The sequence below is a fragment of the Scyliorhinus canicula genome, chromosome 11 (assembly GCF_902713615.1).
Source record: "Scyliorhinus canicula chromosome 11, sScyCan1.1, whole genome shotgun sequence".
NCBI lineage: Eukaryota > Metazoa > Chordata > Chondrichthyes > Carcharhiniformes > Scyliorhinidae > Scyliorhinus > Scyliorhinus canicula.
This window is the reverse complement of record NC_052156.1, coordinates 163,677,133-163,700,555: the sequence shown is the minus strand read 5'-3', so window position 1 is coordinate 163,700,555 and position 23,423 is coordinate 163,677,133. Positions and strand designations below refer to the sequence as shown.

Sequence of the window (23,423 nt, the reverse complement as noted above, 5' to 3'; positions counted from 1 at the left end):
TGATACAAACAGTGGTTTTGAATTACCTAAAGTTTATGGAAGGTGGATGATGGCGGGGCAATCAATACAGCACGGGAACTGTCAAATCTGGAGGTAACAAAGACATGGGCGAGGGTTTCAACAGCAGATGAGATTAAGGAGGGCAGAATATATACAATGCACATAGTGTCCTTTAAATCAGGTCTAAGCCAGAAGTAAAATTTTGGGCAGGTGTGCGGTAGGGCAATTGCATTGTGATGAAAGGCTATGAGTATGCTTCCAATCATATCATAGCACGGCCATAGCACAGCAAACTATTCCTCAATGCAATTTGGGAAGTAGTTACGAAAATACTAATAGGTTTCTTTTATGGGTGTTTTATGTCAAGGGAGACTTCTTTTTGATACTGCCGAAGGCCATCAGTGGTTTGAGATGGATATTATTAGAGAATTGGTATGGTTACAATTGACTGACAGTGAAAGCACAAAGACTTCATCTATAACAATAAACCAATATATTAGGAGAGAAGCTATTCCAGGCACCTTAACATATGCATGTCCAACTAATTTATATTCCTCTACATGAACACTTTAGAAAGGTATTAGAAAGGGTGCAGAAACGATTTGTGAGAATTGTTCCAGGGACAGGGGTAGATTAGCTTGGATTGGGTAAAAGGCAAAAAACAGAAAATGGGAATAAATAAGTTATTTTCAGGTTGGCAATTTGTACATAGTAGACTGCTGCAAAGATTGGCACAGTGGCAGTGGTTAGTACGGCTGCCTCACAGCTCCAGGAACCCGGGTTCAATTCCGGCCTCGGGTGACTGTGCGGAGTCTGCACTTTCTCCCGGTGTCTGTCTGGGTTCCTCCGGGTGCTCCGGTTTCGTCCCACTGTCTACAAAATGTGCAGGTTAGGTGGATTGGCCATGCTAAATTGCCCCTTAGTGTCTAAAGGATAGGTGGGGTTACTGGGACAGGGTGGAGCTATGGTTTAAGCACCGTGTTCTTTCCAAGGGCCAGTGTAGACTCGATGGGCCAAATGGCCTCTTTCTGCACTGTAAATTCTATGATTCTATCAGTGTTTGGCCTCAGTTACTTAAAGTCTATATCAACGATTTAGATGGGGTCAAGGACGACTTGTTTCCACACTAATAATGAGTTTTCGGGTGACTGAAGAGTCCAATGCGTGACCTACAGTCTATCGTAGGTGGGGTAGGCATTGGATGGCGGAGTGGGTGGGTGGGGTGTCTGGGTCGCCACGCTGTCCATGCTCGTCTTCAGCTTGCTCTCGACGATGAAACCCGAGGAGTTTAGCTCCTTCCCGTATTCTTTTTCTCCACTTTGGGCCGTCTGGGGCCTACATACCATTTGTCTTCTTTACTACCTGCTGAACCTGCAGGCTTACCTTCAATGACTGGTGTACGAGGACACCCAGGTCTCGTTGCACATTCTCCTCTCCTAATATATGGCCATTCAGATAATAGTCTGCCTTCCTGTTTTATTACCGAAGTGGAGAACCTCACATTTATCCAAAGTATACTGCATCTGCCATTCATTTGCCCACTCACTCAATTTGTCAAAATCACACTGAAGGATCTCTATGTCTTCCTCACAGCTCACCCAACTTGCTGTCATCTGCAAATTTGGAGATATTACATTTAGTACCCTCATCTAAATCATTAATATATATAGTGAATAGCTGGGGTCCCAGCACCGATCCCTGCGGCACTCTACTAGTCACTGCCTGCCATTCGGAAAAATACCTGTTTATTCCTACTCTTTGTTTCCTGTCTGCCAACCAGTTTTCTATCCATCTCAGTACAGTGCGAACAATCCCATCCGCTTTAATTTTACATGCAAATTTCTTTTGTGGGATTTTGTTGAAACCTTCTGAAGGTCCAAGTAAACCGCACCCACTGGCTCCCCCTCCTCAACTCTCCCTGTAACAAACACCCATTCCCCATTACTGCCCAGTCCCCCTTTAGCAACTGCCAGTCATAGAGTCATAGAATTTACAGTGCAGAAGGAGGCCATTCGGTCTGTGGGAGGAAACCGGAGCACCCACGCAGACACGGGGAGAACGTGCAGACTCCGCACAGACAGTGAGCCCAGCTGGGAATCGAACCTGGGACCCTGGAGCTGTGAAGCAACAGTGCTAACCACTATGCTACCGTGCTGCCCTTATATAGTCCCCCAACTACCCCCATAACTGCCCAGTCCCCCCTTAGCAACTGCCCATGCCTCAACCACCACCCAATCATCCTCCATAACCCCTGAACAACCACCCAGTACCCCCTTAGCAACCACCCGGTCCCCCTTCCTTAGTAACCACTCGGTCCCCCCTCCTTAGCAACCACTCGGTCCCCCCTCCTTAGCAACCACCCGGTCCCCCTCCTTAGCAACAACCCGGCCCCCCCTCCTTAGCAACCACCCGGCCCCCCCTCCTTAGCAACCACCCGGTCCCCCTTCCTTAGTAACCACTCGGTCCCCCCTCCTTAGCAACCACTCGGTCCCCCCTCCTTAGCAACCACCCGGTCCCCCCTCCTTAGCAACCACCCGGTCCCCCTCCTTAGCAACAACCCGGCCCCCCCTCCTTAGCAACCACTCGGTTCCCCCCTCCTTAGCAACCACTCGGTTCCCCCCTCCTTAGCAACCACTCGGTCCCACCTCCTTAGCAACCACCCGGTCCCCCCTCCTTAGCAACCACTCGGTCCCCCCTCCTTAGCAACCACCCGGGTCCCCCCTCCTTAGCAACCACCCGGGTCCCCCCTCCTTAGCAACCACCCGGGTCCCCCCTCCTTAGCAACCACTCGGTTCCCCTCCTGAGCAAGGACTTGCCCCGCCCGCAACCTCCATAGCAACCAACCAATGAGGGGAGGGGGAGGAGGCCGAGGGCTTCTCGGCCGCAGAGATCCGACCGAGTGCCTGTCACCGGCGGATAAAAAAAAAACGCGCCTCAAAAAAACGCTGCCCATTAAAAACAAACTGTGTCCCTGCGGCTCGATATCCCTTCCCTGCTTCCCCCCGGGCGTGTTTTGTGATTTGGGGAGCTGGAGCGTTTTGATCAGGCGGTGTTCGGGGCAGTCAGCCTGGCGGGGTCCTGGCGCTGAGGGCCGCTCTCGGTGTCCGAGTCTCCGCAGCAGCAGAGAGCCTGTCCCGGGGCCCGCAGCCCGCCAACACCGCAGCAGAGAGCCTGTCCCGGGGCCCGCAGCCCGCCAACACCGCAGCAGAGAGCCTGTCCCGGGGCCCGCAGCCCGCCAACACCGCAGCAGAGAGCCTGTCCCGGGGCCCGCAGCCCGCCAACACCGCAGCAGAGAGCCTGTCCCGGGGCCCGCAGCCCGCCAACACCGCAGCAGAGAGCCTGTCCCGGGGCCCGCAGCCCGCCAACACCGCAGCAGAGAGCCTGTCCCGGGGCCCGCAGCCCGCCAACACCGCAGCAGAGAGCCTGTCCCGGGGCCCGCAGCCCGCCAACACCGCAGCAGAGAGCCTGTCCCGGGGCCGCCAACACCGCAGCAGAGAGCCTGTTCCGGCCCGGGGGGCCTGGCACCGCGGCCTCCTCCGCCACCGCGGCTGCCACCGGTAATTCCCCTTCTCCCGCCTGTCTCTGTCCCCCTCCGCTCTCGGTAACTGGGCCCTCAGCCAGGGCCCCGGACTCCAGCCCTGGGAGATCCCCCATCCCCAAAACCTACCGTAACCGGGTTCAGAGAGATTTCCCATGTCCAAAACCCACCGTCCCCGGGTTCAGAGCGATTCCCCATGTCCAAAACCCACCGTCCCCGGGTTCAGAGCGATTTCCCCATCCCCCAAACCCACCGTAATCTGGTTCAGAGAGATCCCCCATCCCCCAAACCCACCGTAATCTGGTTCAGAGAGATCCCCCATCCCCCAAACCCACCGTAATCTGGTTCAGAGAGATTCCCCATGTCCAAAACCTACCGTAACCGGGTTCAGAGAGATTTCCCATATGTCCAAAACCCACCGTCACCGGGTTCAGAGCGATTTCCCCATCCCCAAACCCACCGTAATCTGGTTCAGAGAGATTCCCCATCCCCCAAACCCGCCGTAATCTGGTCCAGAGAGATCCCCATCCCCCAAAACCACCGTAATCTGGTTCAGAGAGATTCCCCATGTCTAAAACCTACTGTAACCGGGTTCAGAGAGATCCCCCATCCCCATAACCTACCGTAACCGGGTTCAGAGCGATTTCCCATGTCCAAAACCCACCGTCACCGGGTTGAGAGAGATTCCCCATGTCCAAAACCTACCGTAACCGGGTTCAGAGAGATCCCCCATCCCCATAACCTACTGTAACCGGGTTCAGAGCGATTTCCCATGTCCAAAACCCACCGTCACCGGGTTGAGAGAGATTCCCCATGTCCAAAACCCACCGTAACCGGGTTCAAAGAGATGTCCCCCTCCCCCAAACCCACTAACCGGGTTTAGAGAGATTCCCCATGTCCAGAACCTACTGTAACCGGGTTTAGCGAGATTCCCCATGTCCAAAACCCACCGTAAACGGGTTTAGAGAGATACCCCAAACCCACCGTAACCGGATTTAGAGAGATTCCCCATGTCCAAAACCTGCTGTAACCGGGTTTAGAAAGATACCCCATCCCCAAAACCTACAGTAACCGGATTTAGAGAATCCCCATCCCCAAAACCTACCGTAACCGGGTTCAGGGAGACTCCCCATCCCCAAAACTTATCGTAACCGGATTGAGAGATACCCCGTCCCTAAAGCCTACCATAACCGTGTTTAGAGAGATTCCTGATCCCTAAAGCCTACCGTAACTAGGTTTAGAGAGATTCCTAAAACGTACCGTCACCGGGTCTTAGGAAGATACCCCATCCCCAAAACCTAGTTTCTTGGGCCGCCTCTGTCATTATTTGCATTCAGAATCATCTCTGAAAGATATAATTTCGCCATTATTCTTTTGTATCTAACAATTTTAGCTTTGTTGCTTGGATATCCACTAATTTCTCTTCATTTGGCTTTTTATGGAAATAGCACCATTTGCTCATCCACAGTAATTTTAGTCAAAACTATGGTTTGTATACTTTAAAACAACATTCAGGGGAACCATGATCATAAATCCCCTTCCTACCTCTGTCTCCAAACAGAAACTTGTCTTTTCTCAGTCCTTGATAGTGATTCTTGGGTGCAGTGTACCCTGTTTATGTTGTGATGTTTTAAGTAAATATTTAGGCAGTAAACTCACTAGGGGCTTTTTACAGTAACTTCTTTTGAAGCCTACATGTGACAATAAGCGATTTTCATTTCTGTTTTAATGACATTTCCTTGTCTAATAGAGAAGTGTGAAACATATAGTTTTGTTTGCAGCTTGCTGTTATTTAAGGGGCTGGTTTAGCACAGTGGGCTAAACAGCTGGCTTGTAATGCAGAACAATGCCAGCAGCGCGGGTTCAATTCCAATACCGGCCTCCACGAACAGGTGCTGGAATGTGGCGACGAGGGGCTTTTCACAGTAACTTCATTGAAGCCTACTTGTGACAATAAGCAATTATTATTATTAATGACTGATTTGGGATTTTATAGTAAAACAACAATAAAGCTGAAATTAATTAGATTAATTTTGAAGTGGAGGGCATAACAGGAAATATGTTGAAGAAGCAATGCATACAACTTGATAAAGATGCACATGAAACTGTACATTGTATCTTTCACCAAATTTGCTGTATTGAATGTGTACATATATAGTATTCATTTTAAAATTAATAGTTTATATTCAAAAGATAGTTATGTTATTTGTTAGGGGAACCTTACACGCAATATTTCTAATTTTGCTCTTAGAATAAATAAAATAGGATAATATCGCAATTTCTGAACATGAACATCTGTCGCTTTTTTTTTAGAAGTACCATTATTTCCTGTCCTTACAGAATTGAGGTGAGCTACCCTGAAACAGCCATTTTAGCCCTATCCTGCTGCGTTTCTCCCAAGGCTAAACATATACCTGACTTTGTCTGCCTGCATAAAGCAAGAAGTTGATGCCATGGTAGTTGGTGAAAGGAAAAAATTGATCAACTGGAATTGACTCTGTTGAAGCCATGTTTTCTGTAATTCTGTCCTGGTGTCGTTCACTGGCAACCTTCATTTGTCCGGTGGTCGGCAAAATGTCAAGTGCACCATTTAATTTTGCTGCTGTTCCTATCAGGAAATCTGCCGTCATGGTATGTCACGCTTGTCTGTCTTGCGTCGTCCTCACGCCCACAGTAGCTCGTCTACAATTGCTCTGTGATGTCCGTAACCTAACAGCCCCTACGTTGACGACCCCTTCTGCTGCCCTCCATTTTTCTCTCTGGGAGAGATCTCTATAGCTTTTCAGCTCTGATCAAATTACCAAAATACTGACATTTTCTTGATGTCACCTTTTTAGAGTTCTTTTTGATCTTGCAATTTCAAGCATCTCTCCATTGGTCTTATTGTCCATGTTTGGAATTTGTATTTAATCTTAGAATCATAGTATTTACTGTGCAGAGGAAGACTTTTCAGTCCAATGTGCTTGTGCTGGTAACTAAGAGCTCACCACTAGGTCCCATTTCTCCACTCAACCCTAAATGTTTATCCCCTTCTCTTTTAAGAGCTAAATTGGATTTGAATTCCACACTATATCTGGTCAGGCACTCCATTTCCATATCTGCCAGAAACATTTCTTCCTACTTCTGCCTTCGCTTTTCCTGTGATGGCCTTGAATTGATGCCCTTTTGTCCTTGCCAGTGGAGGCCTTGTGGACCAGAAGCTGTGGGTTTGAATCCAAAACCAGGACCCGTGGCCATGGAAGGACTGTTCAACACGGTTCAACGGGCTGATAATCAGCTCGGAAATCCTTCCACCACTTCCCCGACTATTCCCCAAAGGGTAAAAAACAAGTGTATGTGTGTGAACGCAAATCAAACAAACAACAAACCAAATTGCCAGCCAGTGGAAATAAATCCCTCCTTCCATCTCTCCCTCCTCTTACCTTCAGACGTTTTTGAAATCTGCATGTTTCTTTTTCCTTTAAAAAAAAATTCATTTGGTGGATAGGCCAGCATTTATTGCCCCCCCCCCCCCCCCCCCCCTCCTGTTGCCCCTCAGTAGGTGGGTGGTGAGTTGCCTTGAATTTGAGGTATAGATACACCCACTTGTTAGGGAGGAAGTTCCAGGATTTCGCCCCAATGAAGGAATGGCAAAATATATGCAAGTCCGGGTGGTGAGTGACTCGGAGGGGAATCTCTGGACGGTGGGGTTCCCAGGTATCTGCTGCTCTTGTCGTTCTAGGTAGTGGTCGTGGGTTTGGAAGGTGCTGTCTAAGGAACCTTGGTGATTTACTGTAGTGCATCTTGAAGGTGGTAGACACGGCTGCCACTGTTCATCGGTGGTGGAGGGTTTGATTGTTTGTAAAAGAAGGAGCAATCAGGCGGCTGCTTTGTTCTGGGTGGTGTCGAGCCTCTTGAGTGTTGTTGAGCTGCACTCATCCAGGCAAGTGGAGAGTATTCCATCACACTCCTGACTTGTGCCTTGTAGATGGTGGACAGACTTTCGGGGGTCAGGAGGTGAGTTACTCGCTGTAGGATTCCTAGCCGTTGACCTGCGCTAGTAGCTACAGTATTAATATGGCTAGTCTAGTTCAGTTTCTGATCAATTGTAACCCTTGGAGGGCAGCAGGGTGGTGCAGTGGTTAGCACTGCTGTCTCAAGGCGCCGAGGTCCCAGGTTCGATACCAGCTCTGGGTCACTGCCCGTGTGGAGTTTGCACATTCTTCCTCTGTTTGCGTGGGCCTCGCCCCCACAACCCAAAACTGTGCAGGGTAGGTGGATTGGCCACGCTAAATTTGCCCCTTAATTGGAAAAAATGAATTGGGGACTCACAATTTAAAAACATAAATAATTTAAACCCCCAGGATGTTGATTGTGGGGGATTCAGCGATGGTAATGCCATTGAATGTCAAAGGGTGGTGGTTAGATTCCCTTGTAGGAGATGGTCATTGCTTGGCACTTGTGTGGCGTGACTGGAACTTGCCACTTGTCAGCCCAAGCCTGGATATTGTCCAGGTCCTCTGGGTCAAAATTCTTTGATTATAGCCATACTTGATCTTTGAGACACTTTTTGATTGAACAATCATTAGGGTTTGTTTTATCAGTTTAAAAAAACACTTACACTGCAAGGCAAGAGTGGAATGATTTCAAAATTTGGTTATGTATCTATCATAAGTTATAAGTTCGTAAGATAAAGGAGCAGAATTAGACCATTTGGCCTATCGAGTCTGCTCAGCCATTCGATCATGGCTGCTCTCATCCTGGCCTTAACTCCACCGTCCTGCCCGTTCTCCATAACTCTTCAACCCATTACCAATTAAAATTCTCTCGAACTCCTCCTTAAATTTACTCACTGTCCCAGCATCCACCGCGCAAATTCCACAGACTCACAACCCTTTGGGAGAAGTAGTTTCTCCTCAACTTCGTATCAACCACTTTGAACAATTTTGCAATATTAGAGCAGTGAGAACCAACAGTCCTTGTTGCCATTGATCACTTTGTTCTGAAACCAGTTGCAGTGTACCTGAAATGATTTCTGTTCAAGGTTGTGCAGTTTAGTGATTTCACAATACAAATCAATGTGATATTACTCATCTCCATATATGGCAACAATGAGTTGATGTGCACTTTGAAAATGTAACTGGCCAGAACTACTAAACTGTGTTTTATAATTTTAGAGTGAAACTGGACCCGCTTGGATTTTATTGCAGGCAACTGTGTGCCAGATGAAGTGTACCCAGTTTCCTGGAATGTGGTACTGAATATTTGAAGTTGTTCATCTTCTCCAGGTGAGTTATCTTCCAGATTTAAACTATGGGATGACTTCATAAGTGATTGAAAAATGACTAACAGTGGCACCATTTGTCTTCCGCATGTGTCTGGCACAGTTAAAATAATTTTCATGGGATCTACTTGAAAGCTCCTTCCTCTTGCAGAGTTAGAAATGTAATTCTTTTTAAATTGGAAATTAATGGCTTAAATGGGGCTATAGCACACCAGGATGATGTGTCATGTTGCAAGTAGTTTTGTTATATTTGCATCTCCAACAGCCTGTTGGGTGATCCTACATTGTGAAATTGAGAAGTAATGAAATTCACAGTCTTTGTTCTTTCGCTGTCTAAATTCTCCATATTCCAATAATAAACTGAAGCCAATCTCAGACCACCACCATACAATAGATTTGTAGCTGTGTTCCACCATGAGCAATGATCTGGTCAGTAAAGTTAATGAACCGACATTATTGTTGCTGGCATTGAGGGATCACAGCTCTTTCACCAGTAACACGACATTGACTATCTCTTGAGTTGCAAGAAATTGCCAAGCTGTGAGCTTGATTTGTGTACGCCAACATGTTTCTCCTGATAGCTATTTAATGCATTTGTTATTCAATGCTATTGCAGTATAGTGATATACAGATGAATTTGACAGCTTACTGAGGCCTCATTAAAAAATGATTCATTGAAAACTTGAGTGAAATGGCGAGAAAAGGCAAAATGTAAGCAGGTGGTAGAAAATATCAGGAGGAACAAACTAATCCAAAGACAGTATTTTGGTTACGTGATTAGGCCATATGAGATAGTATGTCTTTATCCAAATTTCCATTCTTTATATTAGCATTATTTTTCAAAATTTTCCTTGCTATCCCCAGAGCTAGAGCTGTATGAGAAAGATTGACACTTAGTATATCACAAGGTGCATGCAAGGCTGTAGGATATCCATGGGTGTGAATTTCCCTTCAAAGTGCAGTTTATTCGCATTTCTATTTCTTGTGAGAATTTGAGAGAAACCCATACAAATCAAATGTTTTATAGTGAGATGCCAGTGTTGGTTGGAGCGACCACCGCACAGTGGAAACAAAATCCCATCTTCACGTTGAGGATACTATCTATTGTGTTGTGTGGCACTACCACCATGCTAAATGGGATCGATTTTGAGCAGATGTGGGAACTTAAAACTGGGCATCAGTGAGGTGCTGTTGGCCATCGGCAGCAGCAGAATTGTATATAAACACAATCTGTAGTCTCAGGGCTTGGGATATCTCCCACCCTACTATTGCCACTGAGCCAGGGGATCCATCATGGTTCAATGAATGCAGGAGGGCATGCCAGGAGCAGCGCCAAGCCTACCTAGAATTGTGAAACCTGGTGAAGCTTGTCATGGGAGTGTCCCTTGAAGAAATGTTTGTCTTATCACATGGCTTCAGTGATGTCATTCTGTGGGTGTAGCTGGGCTGTGGCTCTGTGTTTTACTTTCACTTTGGTTTGGGGCTGTTTTGTGGCTCTGAGTTTTTTGCTTTCATTTTCACTTTTGGCTGTTGGATTCAGACAGACAAGTCTTGTCTCTCTCTCTCTCTCTCTTCCTCTCTCTCTCTCTTCCTCTCTCTCTCTCTTCCTCTCTCTCTCTCTCTCTCTTCCTCTCTCTCTCTCTCTTCCTCTCTCTCTCTCTCTTCCCTCTCTCTCTCTCTCTCTTCCTCTCTCTCTCTCTTCCTCTCTCTCTCTCTTCCTCTCTCTCTCTCTTCCTCTCTCTCTCTTCCTCTCTCTTCTCTTCCTCTCTCTCTCTCTTCCTCTCTCTCTCTCTTCCTCTCTCTCTCTCTTCCCTCTCTCTCTTCTCCTCTCTCTCTCTCCTCCTCTCTCTCTTCCTCTCTCTCTCTTCCTCCTCCTCTCTCTTCTTCCTCCCTCTCTCTCTTCCTCCCTCTCTCTCTTCCTCCTCTCTCTCTCTTCCTCCTCTCTCTCTCTCTTCCTCCCTCTCTCTCTCTCTCTTCCTCCCTCTCTCTCTCTCTTCCTCCCTCCTCTCTCTTCTCCTCCCTCTCTCTCTCTCTCCCTCCCTCTCTCTCTCTCTTCCTCCTCCTCTCTCTCTCTTCCTCCCTCTCTCTCTCTCTTCTCCCCCTCTCTCTCTCTCTTCCTCCCCTCTCTCTCTCTCTTCCTCCCTCTCTCTCTCTCTTCCTCCCTCTCTCTCTCTCTTCCTCCCTCTCTCTCTCTCTTCCTCCCTTCTCTCTCTCTCTTCCTCCCTCTCTCTCTCTCTTCCTCCCTCTCTCTCTCTCTTCCTCCCTCTCTCTCTCTCTTCCTCCCTCTCTCTCTCTCTTCCTCCCTCTCTCTCTCTCTTCCTCCCTCTCTCTCTCTCTTCCTCCCTCTCTCTCTCTCTTCCTCCCTCTCTCTCTCTCTTCCTCCCTCTCTCTCTCTCTCTTCCTCCCTCTCTCTCTCTCTTCCTCCCTCTCTCTCTCTCTTCCTCCCTCTCTCTCTCTCTTCCTCCCTCTCTCTCTCTCTTCCTCCCTCTCTCTCTCTCTTCCTCCCTCTCTCTCTCTCTTCCTCCCTCTCTCTCTCTCTTCCTCCCTCTCTCTCTTCCTCCCTCTCTTCCCCTCTGCATTTTAAAAGCTGTTTCCAGATTACCTGAGAACTTGAAAAATAAATAATTGTTTTCTGGAAGAAATTCAAACCTGTTTTGGAAAGGGCACAAGAGCATCTAAACCAGATCTTGAGTGCTGTGTGCTGGGCCACACCTTTGAAAAGGGTTTTTCTGGTTTATGGGATCTTGTTATTAAATTGGAACAGTTAAAGGAGGAATTTATTAAGGGTTATACATAGAGCACTGCAGCTGTGTGGGGTATTTGTGTTTGTAGTTGATAAAAATGTCTACTGTGTGTGTTTATAAAAATGTTAACTAAATTCATAGAATAAACTTTGTTTTTGATTAAAATTGCTTAAGGCCTCTGTTGAATAACACCGGAAAGGCAGGTCCTTGTGCTCCTCGTAATCAACAGTTGTAGGTCAGGTGAACTCTATGATATACTTTGGCGTTTTCTAAACCGTAGCCCATAAAAAAACTACAACCTGGGATTACTTGGATGTTGCACAGTGAAAGTAGCAAGTGATAGACCGAGCCAAGCAAACCCACAACCAACGGATCATCTCTGCAGTCCTGCCACATTCAGTCATGAATAGTGGTGGACAAATAAACTACTAACAGGAGGAGAAGGCTCCACAAATGTTGAGGGAGCCCAGCACATGAAATGAAATGAAAAATGAAAATCACTTATTGTCACGAGTAGGCTTCAATGAAGTTACTGTGAAAAGCCCCTAGTCGTCACATTCTGGCGCCTGTCCGGGTAGGCTGGTACGGGAATCGAACCATGCTGCTGGCCTGCTTGGTCCGCTTTAAAAGCCAGCGATTTAGCCCAGTGAGCTAAACCAGCCCCATCATCAGTGAAAAGAGAAGACTGAAGCACCCGCAGCAATTTTGAGCCAGAAGTGCCAAGTCGTTGATCCATCTTGGCCTCCTCCCGAGGTCCCCAGCATCACAAATGCCTGTCTACAGCCAGTTTGATTTACTCCATGTGATATTAAGAAAAGGCTGCAGGCACTGGATACTGCAAAGGCTATTGACCCTGACCACATTCCAGCAGTAGCACTGAAGACGTGCTCTTGAGTTAGCTACACCCTTAAGCAAGCTGTACCAGTACAGTTACAACACTGGCATCCAACCGGCAACGTGGGAAAACTTCCTAGATATGCCTTATCCACAAAAAGAGGAGAAATCCAACCCGGACAATTACCACTCCAGCAGTCTAAGTTTTATCATTAGGACTGCGATGGAAATTGTTGTCGACAGCCATATCAAGTGGCAATTATTTAGCAATGACCTGCTCACTGAAGCTCAGTTTGGAATAGGCCAGGCCCACTCAGCTTCTGATCTCATTACAGCCTTGGTTTAAACATGGACGAAAGGGCCGAACCCCAGAGACGAGGTGAGTGACTGCTCTTAACATCAAGGCAGCATTTGACCGTGTGTGTCATCAAGGAGTCCAAGCAAAACACTCCACAGGTTGGAATCATACCGAGCATAAAGGAAAATTGTTGTGCTTGTTGGAAGGCACCATTTCAGTCCCAGGACATCACTGCAGGGATTCCTCAGGAGCTTCCGAGGTCCAACTATCTTTTAACTGTTCATCAATGATCTTCCCTCCATCATAAGGTCAGAAGTGAAGACGTTCACTGATGTTTTGCACAATGTGCAGCATAATTTACATCCACTCAGATACTGAAGCAGTCCGTGCCCATTTGCAGCAAGACCTAGACAACATTCAGACTTTGGTTGATGTCACACAAGTGGCAGGCAAAGGCCATCTCCAACAAGAGAAAATCCAACCAACTCCCCTTGACTTTCAATGGTATTGTCCATCACTGGCTTCTCCACTATCAACATCCTGGGGGTTACCATAGACCAGAAACTGAACTGGATCGGCCATATAAATTCTGTGGCTCCAAGAGCAGATCAGTGGCTGAGAATTCTGAGCTGTGGAACTTGTCCCCTGGCTCCCCAAAGCCTGTCCACCGCCTACAAGTGAACTTCTGATGGAATGCTCTACTGTTGCCAGAATGAGTTCAGCTCCAATAACACTCGAAGCTTACTATCACCCAGGGCAAAGCAACACACTTGATTAGCACCCCATCCATCACCTTCAACACCTTCTACCTCCACCATCGATGCATTGTGGCAGCCGTGAGTACCATCTACAAGATTCAATGCAGAAGTCGCCAAGGCGTCTTTGCCAGTACCTTCCAAACCCGACACCTCTACCACCTAGATCGACAAGGGCAGCAGATTCATGGGAACACCATGACCTGGAAGTTCCTCTCCAAGCCATTCATCATCCTGACTTGGAAATATATTGACGTTCCTTCACTGTCGCTGGATCAACATCCGGGAAGTCCCTCCCTAACAGCACGGTGGGTGTACCTACATCACATGCACTGCAGTGGTTCAAGAATGCAGCTCACCGCCACCACCTCGGAAATTGAGATGACCAATAAATGCTGGCCTACCCAGTGGTGCTCACATCCCCTGAAAGAGTGGGTGAAAAAAGTTCTACTTCTGCTTAATACTAATTTGCTGATGCTGTTGCTGTAAAGAAAGCACACAAACATCAAAAGGCCATCTGGTGATCAAGCCCACTCCGTAAAGGTGGCGCCTACATCCACCTTCTTACGATCTCTCCACTCCTGCTGCTTCTGGGAAAGGCTAAAAGGGGAAGGATGATGTAGGAAAAACAGATGGTTTCATCTCTGAATGCCGAAGGCAACCAAGTAAACTTCAGAAGACTGCTGCAACATAACTACTCCTGATCCTACCTACTCTGCACCTACTTTAGCAATTTAATATGTTCTCCACTCTCAACAGCTTGCATTGTTCATTTTTGAAGGTTCATGTGTTTCTGTAATCTGTTCCAAACTCTTGCCAATAACATTACTTCTCGCCTTCTAACCTGACTCATGACTATTGTATTTTATACTCCTATTCCTATCTGTTGCAAATCACCAATTACTTGGGTTGAGTCTTATTTCATTTATCATTTTAAAAGCCTCAATCATAATCAAAGTTTCTTCAATTTAAAAAAATCCTATTTCTTGAAGATGCTCTAAACTGAAAGAAATGCAATTGAATATCATTTTGGAATCCAGTTATACTTAGTACTGTACTTGCATTTAGGTTATTCACGAAGGCCCTGCCTTCTCAACCTTTTCCCCTCGCCTCAGGTCTGGTGACACTTCGGTTAAACCACGACCAGTCAGCTCTCCCCTTCAAAGGGAAAATCAGCCTATGGTCATCTGGGACTATGGCGATTTTACCTTACCTTTACTTGCATTTAGAGAATTGGCACTGAAGTACTGAACATCATTATGATGGGATCAGATCAATCCAGAATCACTTGCAGGTTGGTATTTATGCTGCTGCAGATAGAACTCTAATTGTGCTCAGATACAGTGTTCATCCTGTATCTTGACTGATGGCGTACTGCCCCATGCTTGCTGGTGTCTGTAATTTTGGAGTCGGAGGGGAACTGGGAACCAGTGATACCTTTGGAAACTGAGAATTTGTTCAGTTGAATCCTTAGATATTTGTATTGAATGCTTTGAACACGGTAGCACAGTGGCTGGCACTGTTGCTCCACAGCGCCAGGCTATCGGGTTCGATTCCCGCTTGGGTCACTCTGTGCGGCGTCTGAACGTTCTCCCTCTGCCTGTATGGGTTTCTTCCGGATGCTCCGGTTTCCTCCCACAAGTCCTGAAAGACGTGCTATTAGGTGAATTGGACATTCTGAATTCTCCCTCTGTGTACCCAAACAGGCATCGAATGTAGCGACTAGGGGCTTTTCACAGTAACTTCATTGCAGTGTTAATGTCAGCCTACTTGTGACACGAATAATAATCTTTACTTATTATTAATTAATTAATATCTGATTATTAATAATAATCCCGCACCAGCCTCCCCGGACAGGCCCCGGAATGTGGCGACTAGGGGCTTTTCACAGTAACTTCATTGAAGCCTACTCGTGACAATAAGCAATTTTCATTTTCATTTCATTATTGTCACATGTAGGCTTACATTAACACTGCAATTAAGTTACTGTGAAAAGCCCTTAGTCACCACATTCCGATGCCTGTTCAGGTACAGAGAAAGAGAATTCAGAATGTCCAATTCACCTAACAGCATGTCTTTCAGAGACTTGTGGGAGGAAACCGGAGCTGCCAGAGAAAACCCACGCAGACATGGGGCGAATGTGGCCCAAGCCAGGAATCGAACCTGCGACCCTGGAGCTGTGAAGCAACAGTGATAACCGCTGTGCTACCGTGCTGCCTAATAATAAAGATTATTATCATGAATAATGATTCCCCCAACCATTCCAGGTTTTAAAAACTTGCCTTGATATGCATAATCAATCAGAAAATGTTTTGAGTGATTTCAAAAATTAATCATTCATATTAAAAAACACATTCTACAAAATAAAAATCGTTGCTCAAAATTCCTGTAAAATAAAACTTCAGGTATATTAATCCCATGGAGATTCAAATAGATTTACCTGTGTAAATTTAGCTGTGTGTTATTTGTTTCAAGCACTTGAGGTTTGTTGCTATTGGTTAGTGAAAACCTGGGCTTGGTAAATTGTATGATATAGAAAATTTGTGAGTTTGTGAAATTGGAAATGGAGCTAAAGCAAACTGGACGATTAATGTGGAGGAGAACGTTGTCAGAGAAATGTGAACTGAAAGTTTTGGGGCCTCCATAATTGATGAAGTTTCAGATCCCAGCCTCCGCCTGCTTCACTCTTTCTTGAATGTGAATCCATCTGCAGCGTTTGATGTGAAGCTAGTGGGATATCTCATTTAGGGCAGCAAAGCACTTTGACGTTTAATGGGTATAGTTTAATTTCAGTTCTCAGACGATCCTTGTCAACTTCAATTCCTATTCTGCCCACCCTGATGGTGCTTTTGTAATCCACAGATTTTCAAATATTGGCCCATGAACTGTTGGGGCCATCGGATTATCGCACAACATCCCTGGACACACTTGGGGTCCGCTTGTGATGCAAGGTCATTGATGTGAAACGATGATACTGTGTTTTTTGTTCTCCACAGATGCTGCCTGACATACCGTCTTTTTTCAGCATTTTCTGTTTCTATTTCAGATTTCCAGCAGCTGCAGTATTTTGCTTTTGTAACCATAAATTCAATGTGTATATTACTCCATAGCTTTGTTTCGAGACAAACATATGCATATATTTTGCATATGCCAGACATGAGAAAATTGTGCCTTTGACACAGTCTTTTGTAAACTAGACTAAGGGTTGCCCTGGGAGTAAGAGCTCGTGGTGTTCAGGTTAAATCCTGGCATGGATAGAGGATTGGCTGACTGGCAGAAGGCAGAGAGTGGGGATAAAGGGGTGTTTTTCAGGATGGCAGCCGGTGACTAGTGGTGTGCCTCAGGGATCTGCTGGGACCACAACCTTTTACAACATACATTAATGATCTGTAAGAAGCTACTGAAGGCACTGTTGCTAAGTTTGCAGATGATACAAAGATCTGTAGAGGGACAGGTAGTATTGAGGAAGCAAGGGGGCTGCAGAAGGACTTGGACAAGCTAGGAGAGTGGGCAATTAAGTGGCAAATCAAATACAATGTGGAAAAGTGTGAAGTTATGCACTTTGGATGGAGGAATTTAGGCATAGACTATTTTCTAATAATAATAATCACTTATTGTCACAAGCAGGCTTCAATGAAGTTGCTGTGAAAAGCCCCTAGTTGTCACATTCCGGCGCCTGCTCGGGGAGGCCGGTACGAGAATTGAACCTGTGCTGCTGGCCTTGTTCTGCATTACAAGCCAGTTGTTTAGCCCACTGTGCTAAACCAGCCCCTAACATGGGGAAATGCTTCAGAAAGCAGAAGCACAAAGAGGCATGGGGCTGGTTTAGGACAAGGCTAAATCGCTGGCTTTGAAAGCAGACCAAGGCAGGCCAGCAGCACAGTTCAATTCCCATACCAGCCTCCCCAAACAGGTGCCGGAATGTGGCGACTAGGGGCTTTTCACAGTAACTTCATTTGAAGCCTACTTGCGACAATAAGCGATTTTCATTCATTTCATTTCGAAGGGACTTGGGAGTCCTTGTTCACGATTCTCTTAAGGTTAATGTGCAGGTTCAGTCAGCAGTTAAGAAGGCAAATGCAATGTTGGCATTCATGTCAAGAGGGCTAGAGTACAAGGCCAGAGACGGGCCCCAGTACGGGGCATAGCCTCAAAATAAGGGGAAGTAGATTTAGAACTGAGTTTAGGAGGAACTTCTTCACCCAAAGGGTTGTGAATCTATGGAATTCCTTGCCCAGTGAAGCAGTTGAGGCTCCTTCATTACATGTTTTTAAGGTAAAGATAGATAGTTTTTTGAAGAATAAAGGGATTAAGGTTTATTGTGTTCGGGCCGGAAAGTGGAGCTGAGTCCACAAAAGATCAGCCATGATCTAATTGAATGGCGGAGCAGGCTCATGGGGCCAGATGGCCTACTCCTGCTCCTAGTTCTTATGTTCTTATGTTCTTATGTACGTCTGAGGCTGTATAAGGCTCTGGTCAGACCCCATTTGGAGTATTGTGACCAGTTTTGGGCCCCATACCTAAGGAAGGACGTGCTGGCCTTGGAAATGGTCCAGAGGAGGTTCATAAGAATGATCCCTGGCATGAAGAGCTTGTCGTTTGAGGAACATTTGAGGACTCTGGGTCTGTACTCGTTGGAGTTGAGAAGGATAAGAGGGCCTGGATAGAGTGGACATGGAGAGGATGTTTCCATTTGTAGGAAAAACTAGAACCAGAGGACACCATCTCGGACTAAAGGGACGATCCTTTAAAACAGATGAGGAGGAATTTCTTCAGCCAGAGGGTGGTGAATCTGTGGAACTCTTTGCCGCAAAAGGCTGTGGAGGCCAAATCACGGAGTGTCTTTAAGACAGAGATAGATAGGTTCTTGATCAATAAGGGGATCAAGGGTTATGGGGAGAAGGCAGGAGAATGGGGATGAGAAAATATCAGCCATGATTGAATGGCGGAGCAGACTCGATGGGCCAAGTGGCCTAATTCTGCTCCTAGGCCTTATGGTCTTGTGTGCCCATTTGCAAAGGGACTGACCCCATGTAGAAGATGTTTGAAAATCACTGTAATCCACTGCTCATTCTCTTTAACTTCTGCCGAAGTGCATCAGCACCTTTTGAATTCTCGGTATGTGAAAGCTGAATCTTTGTGTCATTCCGAAAAAAAACCCTTAATTGTCGATTCATATTGAACGGTGGCGCAGTGGTTAGCACTTCTGCCTCGCGGCACCGAGGACCCGGGTTCGATCTTGGCCCTGGGTCACTGTCCGTGTGGAGTTTGCACATTCTACCTGTGTCTGCGTGTGTTTCGCTTCCACAACCCAAGATGTGCAGGCGAGGTGGATTGTTCATGCTACATTCCCCTTTAATTGGGGGGGGGGGGGGGGGGAAATTGGGTACTCTAAATTCATTTTAAAAACCGATACATATTGTTTTATAAGTTGGATTTTAAATAAAATTTGATTTAAACAAATTAAGTACACATAAATTTCCTCAAAATTGAGGTGTAATTGAAAACCTATGTAAGAAAGACAAGGACTGAACTCGGTCTTGTTTTGCGGAAGATAGGAAGGTGGACATGAGTTATACACACTGCGTATTCTTGAGATGGTTCCTACCCCCAGTCTTTTGTACTGAAAATGCGCAATTTTTGGTCTTGTAATGCTGCACTTGTTGAGTGTTGGATGGAAGTTGCATGCTGTCTCAGCAATTTGTGATTGATCCCTCTCCCTATTCACCTAACCTTTTATTTTGTTTCTCATGTATACCATTTAAAAGTGCTGCCGTATTTCATTGACTTGTTCATTTGGAAATGTGACCGGTATCCAGTCAGTAGGGCAGAGATTTTCAGGGTTTTGTTTTTGCAAGCTGACAAATCTGTGGGTCTGAGCATGTGCGATGGCGTCACATTACGTGATGATGTCTATGCGTGATGACACTGGTAGGTACATGTGCATCCCATGGAGGCATGTGATGACATTGCTGCCATGCTGACGCCATGTGTGAATTGATGCTGGGAAGTTGACAAATTTGCAGATCCACTTTGAGGTTGAGGTGATTGCTCTGCATGTGCACAGAGTTTGTGTATGTGTAGAGCGCACTTAGCTATGTTGGCAAGATACATTCCATTTATTGTTTCACACTAATGGTGACAATTTTGAATCCGCTTTAGTACAAATTACCACTTGCCCTACTAGCCTAGACTACCAATAAACAAAGCTATTAGTAGCATACTAAACAAGTAAATTAACTCTCCTTGTTTTATTGCTTCCAGGTGAAGCAACAATTTATTTGCACTTGTATGGATTTAGTATACTGTATTTGTAGTTCATGGTCCAAGGTAGGGAGGACAAATGCAGATTGGGTGATTGTTTTACTGGATACCTTCATCCAGTCTACAAGTATAATCCTGAACTGCTAGTACGTGCCATTTAATTCTTTGTGCCACTCTGACCACCTTTTCCGTGGCTGTCCATATTGTTCCAATTAAGTTTGAGGAACAACTGTTTTGATTGAGCACTTGAAAACTTGCCGGACTCCGTATTAAGTTCAGCATTTTTCGATTGTGATCACCAACTGCGCCCCTCCCTATAATACCCTGTCTTGACTCTTTCTTATAACTTGTTACATTTTTATCTTTTGCCAGTTCTGATGAAAAAACTTCACCTGAAATATTCACTTTATTTCTCCCCCCCCCTTCAGATACAGCCGGATCTGCTGACTATTTCCAGCATTTTCTGTGTTAATTCTGTGTTAATTCCTTGTTTCCTATCTTGTTTGTTTTTGACAGAGCATCACGAGAGCCTAAGAAGTCTGTAAGCATGGAAGATAAGGATGGTACACTTTTCAGCAACGAGAACAGAAGCAGTAAAGACAAGGAAGCTACCGAAAGGAGGCCCACCTCCAGTCGGGAAAAGGGAAGGGACGATCTTAAAGCTGGCAGCAGACGGGAGACCGTGAAGGCAGCCGAGGAGAAAAAGAAGAGGCAAGAGGATGAAAAACGCAAAAAGGAGGATGAAAAACGTAAAAAGAAGGAAGAAGAAAAGTTAAAGGCAGAGGAAGAACAAAGGAAGAAGGAAGAAGAAGAAAAAAAGAAACTAGAGGAGGAGGAAAGGAAGAAACAGGAGGAGGAGGAGAAAAGGCAGAGAGAAGAAGAAGCAGCAAGACAGAGGTAAGATTTATTTGCAAAGGTTTTAAAGATTTTAACACGCAAATTCGGAACAATGCGCTCCAATTAAGTATGAGCATGGCTGATCCTTCATTTCAAAGCCATATTCCTACTTTCTCCCCATATCCCTTGATGCCATTAAAATCAAAAAATGTATCTCTTTCTTGAATACATTCAGTGAGTTGGCCTCCATAGCTTCTGTAGCAGAGAATTCCACAGGTTCACTAAGTGAAGATATTTTTCCTCATCTCAGTCCTAAATGAAATGAAAATCGCTTATTGTCACGAGTAGGCTTCAATTAAGTTACTGTGAAAAGCCCCTAGTCGCCACATTCCGGCGCCTGTCCGGGGAGGCTGGTACGGGAATCGAACTGTGCTGCTGGTCTGCTTGGTCTGCTTTAAAAGCCAGCGATTTAGCCGAGAGAGCTAAACCAGCCCCTTTTGGCCTACCCCATAAACCTGAGACTTGTGTCCTCTGGTTCTAGATTCCCCAACCAGGGAAAACATCCTCCCTGCATCTAGTCTGTCCGGCCCTGTGAGAATTTTTTAATCCAATCTCCTCTCATCCTTCCAGATTGCAGTGAATACAGGCCCAGTCAAATCAATCTTTCTCCATAGGACTGCCCTACCAATCCTGGTATCGACTGAGTGAACCTCTGCTGCACTCTCTCTCGCAAGCATATGCTTTCTTAGTTAGGGAGACCAAAGCTGCATTTCAGGTGTGGTCTCACCAAGGCCCTGTATAACTGCAATAAGACATCGCGATTTCTGAACTCAAGTTATCTTGCAATGGAGGCCAACATACCATTTGCCTTTCTAATTGCTTGCTGCACCTGCCTCTCCACTTTTATTGACTAGTGTACAAGGTCATCCAGATCACCCATTTCAGATAAATATAATGCCAACTTGTACTTTGGATCTACTTTTTATTTATTACATTATTTTTTTTGGTGCTTTATTCACCAAGTTTTCTGATTATGGATCCTGGGGCTGAACTGAAACTTGGACTAACACCAATCATACATACTGGAACACATATAGAATGTCATTACAACCTTTTTGGGCGCACAGCAATGGTGCTGAAGCAATGGTACAGCCAGAGTATGCAATGTTCTCAGGGCAAACCTACTTTCTACCCTTGTTAATTTGGAAGATTGGATTTAAGCCATGGACAATGGTAGAAGTGATCTGCATCATACCATAGAAAGAACTTGGGTGGGGAAAAAAAGGAACTTGCACATATCCAGGCCTTTTACAAGTTCAAGTTCAACTTTACAGCCAGCTGTGAGCTTTTGAGAGCATTGTGTTGAAATGCCAAGCATGCTTCATTGAGCCAGGAGCTTATGGGTTCAAGATATGAGAGACTGGTGATTGTCCATAGAATGTTGCAATGTTGTGCACAATCGAGGCTGACTCTTCAGTGCTGTGCTAGTGAGTGTTATGCAATCAAAGGGGCCATTTTGCAGATGAGATATTAAACCTAGTGGGCATAAAAGATCAGAGGAGTTCTCCCCCCATGTCCCTGCCAACATTTATCCCTTAACCAACACCTGACCTGGAAATACTCAGCGGGTCTGGCAGCATCTGTGGAGAGAGAAAGAGTGGACATTTCAGGTCAATAATTTTCCATCAGAACTGGGAAGGATTTGAAATGGAGTGGATTTTTAGAATGGGGTGGGTTGGAAAAAGGACAAAAGGGAAGGATTGTGATTGGGTGGAAGACAGGAGTGATTAAATGACTCTAGAGTTAGGGCCAAGTGATGGGGCATAAAATACATTATGGCTATTATCTTTTCACAGTAACTTAATTGCAGTGTTAATGTAAGCCTACTTGTGACAATAAAGATTATTATCGCGTTGCTGTTTGTAGGAGTTTCCTGAATGCAATCTTGCTGTTGTCTCAAAAAGATAAAGTTGCCATAGTCCCAGGTGAACATAGGTTGCGTTCCCCTTTGAGGGGGAGAGCTGACTGCCGATGATTTAACCTGAGGATCACCAAACCTCAGGCGAGGGTCAAAGAATAACCTCAGCCAGTGTGGAAATTGAACCGGCGCTGCTGGCCTCGCTCCATATCATAAGCCAGCTTTCCAGCCAACTGAGCTAAACTGGCCCCTGTCTCGTACATTACAACTGACTACACTTCTTGCCTTTCACAACTTCAGCATATCCCACTGTATAGAATCATAGAATGGGTAAGGCACGCCCATTTATCCTAACGTGCTGGGTCTCTGCAAGAACAATTCACTGAGTACCACATCTCAGTATTTTCCCCGTTTGTAAAAGGCAATGCAAGATTGTTCTGTAAGTAGAATTTTTAAAAAAATAATCTGGTGCACATTATAAATTAAATTCTAAGACTAAAACAAGAGGGTCAAGTGTACAGACTGTTAAAAGGCAAGTTCAACACTGATATCGGGAGCTCCTTGTGCAAAATGAATAATTTCGAAGAATAGTTTTCTGGGTATGGAAGGGAAATTATTCAAGAGGCCTTCAGATGCTGTCACAGAGAAGTAAATTGCTGTGGAAGCATGAACTAGATATACTGACTGGTGTACCTCTTCTGTAGTTTTCTTCATGATTTTCAGGAGTCCTCCGGTTCCAAAGGAGGTCTGTCTATGGTACAGACGATTGTCACATTTTCAAAAATGCAATTTTGTGCGTAGTGCTTATTTAGATTCCTATTGCAAGATTGTGTAATTTTGGCAAAGAGTTGTGATAGAAGATTGTATTATAATTAGATTTAAAAATTAGAAGCAGTTCTGAGAAGATTCACTTAACTAATTCCTGGGATGAAGGGCTTATTTTATGAGGAAAGGTTGAGCAGGTTGGGCTTG

The 23,423-nt window shown here is 45.6% G+C and overlaps 1 protein-coding gene across 4 annotated transcripts in view; it reads left to right on the top strand.

Annotated features, from left to right (window-relative positions):
- The window catches only part of upf2 (UPF2 regulator of nonsense mediated mRNA decay), a 136,719-nt gene that overhangs the window by 1,428 nt on the left and 111,868 nt on the right, over positions 1-23,423 (top strand). The window contains exons 1-4 of one of the 4 annotated variants that reach the window (XM_038811916.1): positions 2,877-3,557; positions 5,879-6,169; positions 8,695-8,805; positions 20,213-20,593. In XM_038811916.1, coding sequence (XP_038667844.1) covers positions 20,244-20,593 — 350 coding nt within the window. In that variant the 5' untranslated portion in view covers positions 2,877-3,557; positions 5,879-6,169; positions 8,695-8,805; positions 20,213-20,243. Of the gene's footprint in view, positions 1-2,876; positions 3,558-5,878; positions 6,170-8,694; positions 8,806-20,212; positions 20,594-23,423 lie in introns of those variants that run through there. The other 3 variants (XM_038811915.1, XM_038811918.1, XM_038811917.1) reach the window with 3 other exon arrangements.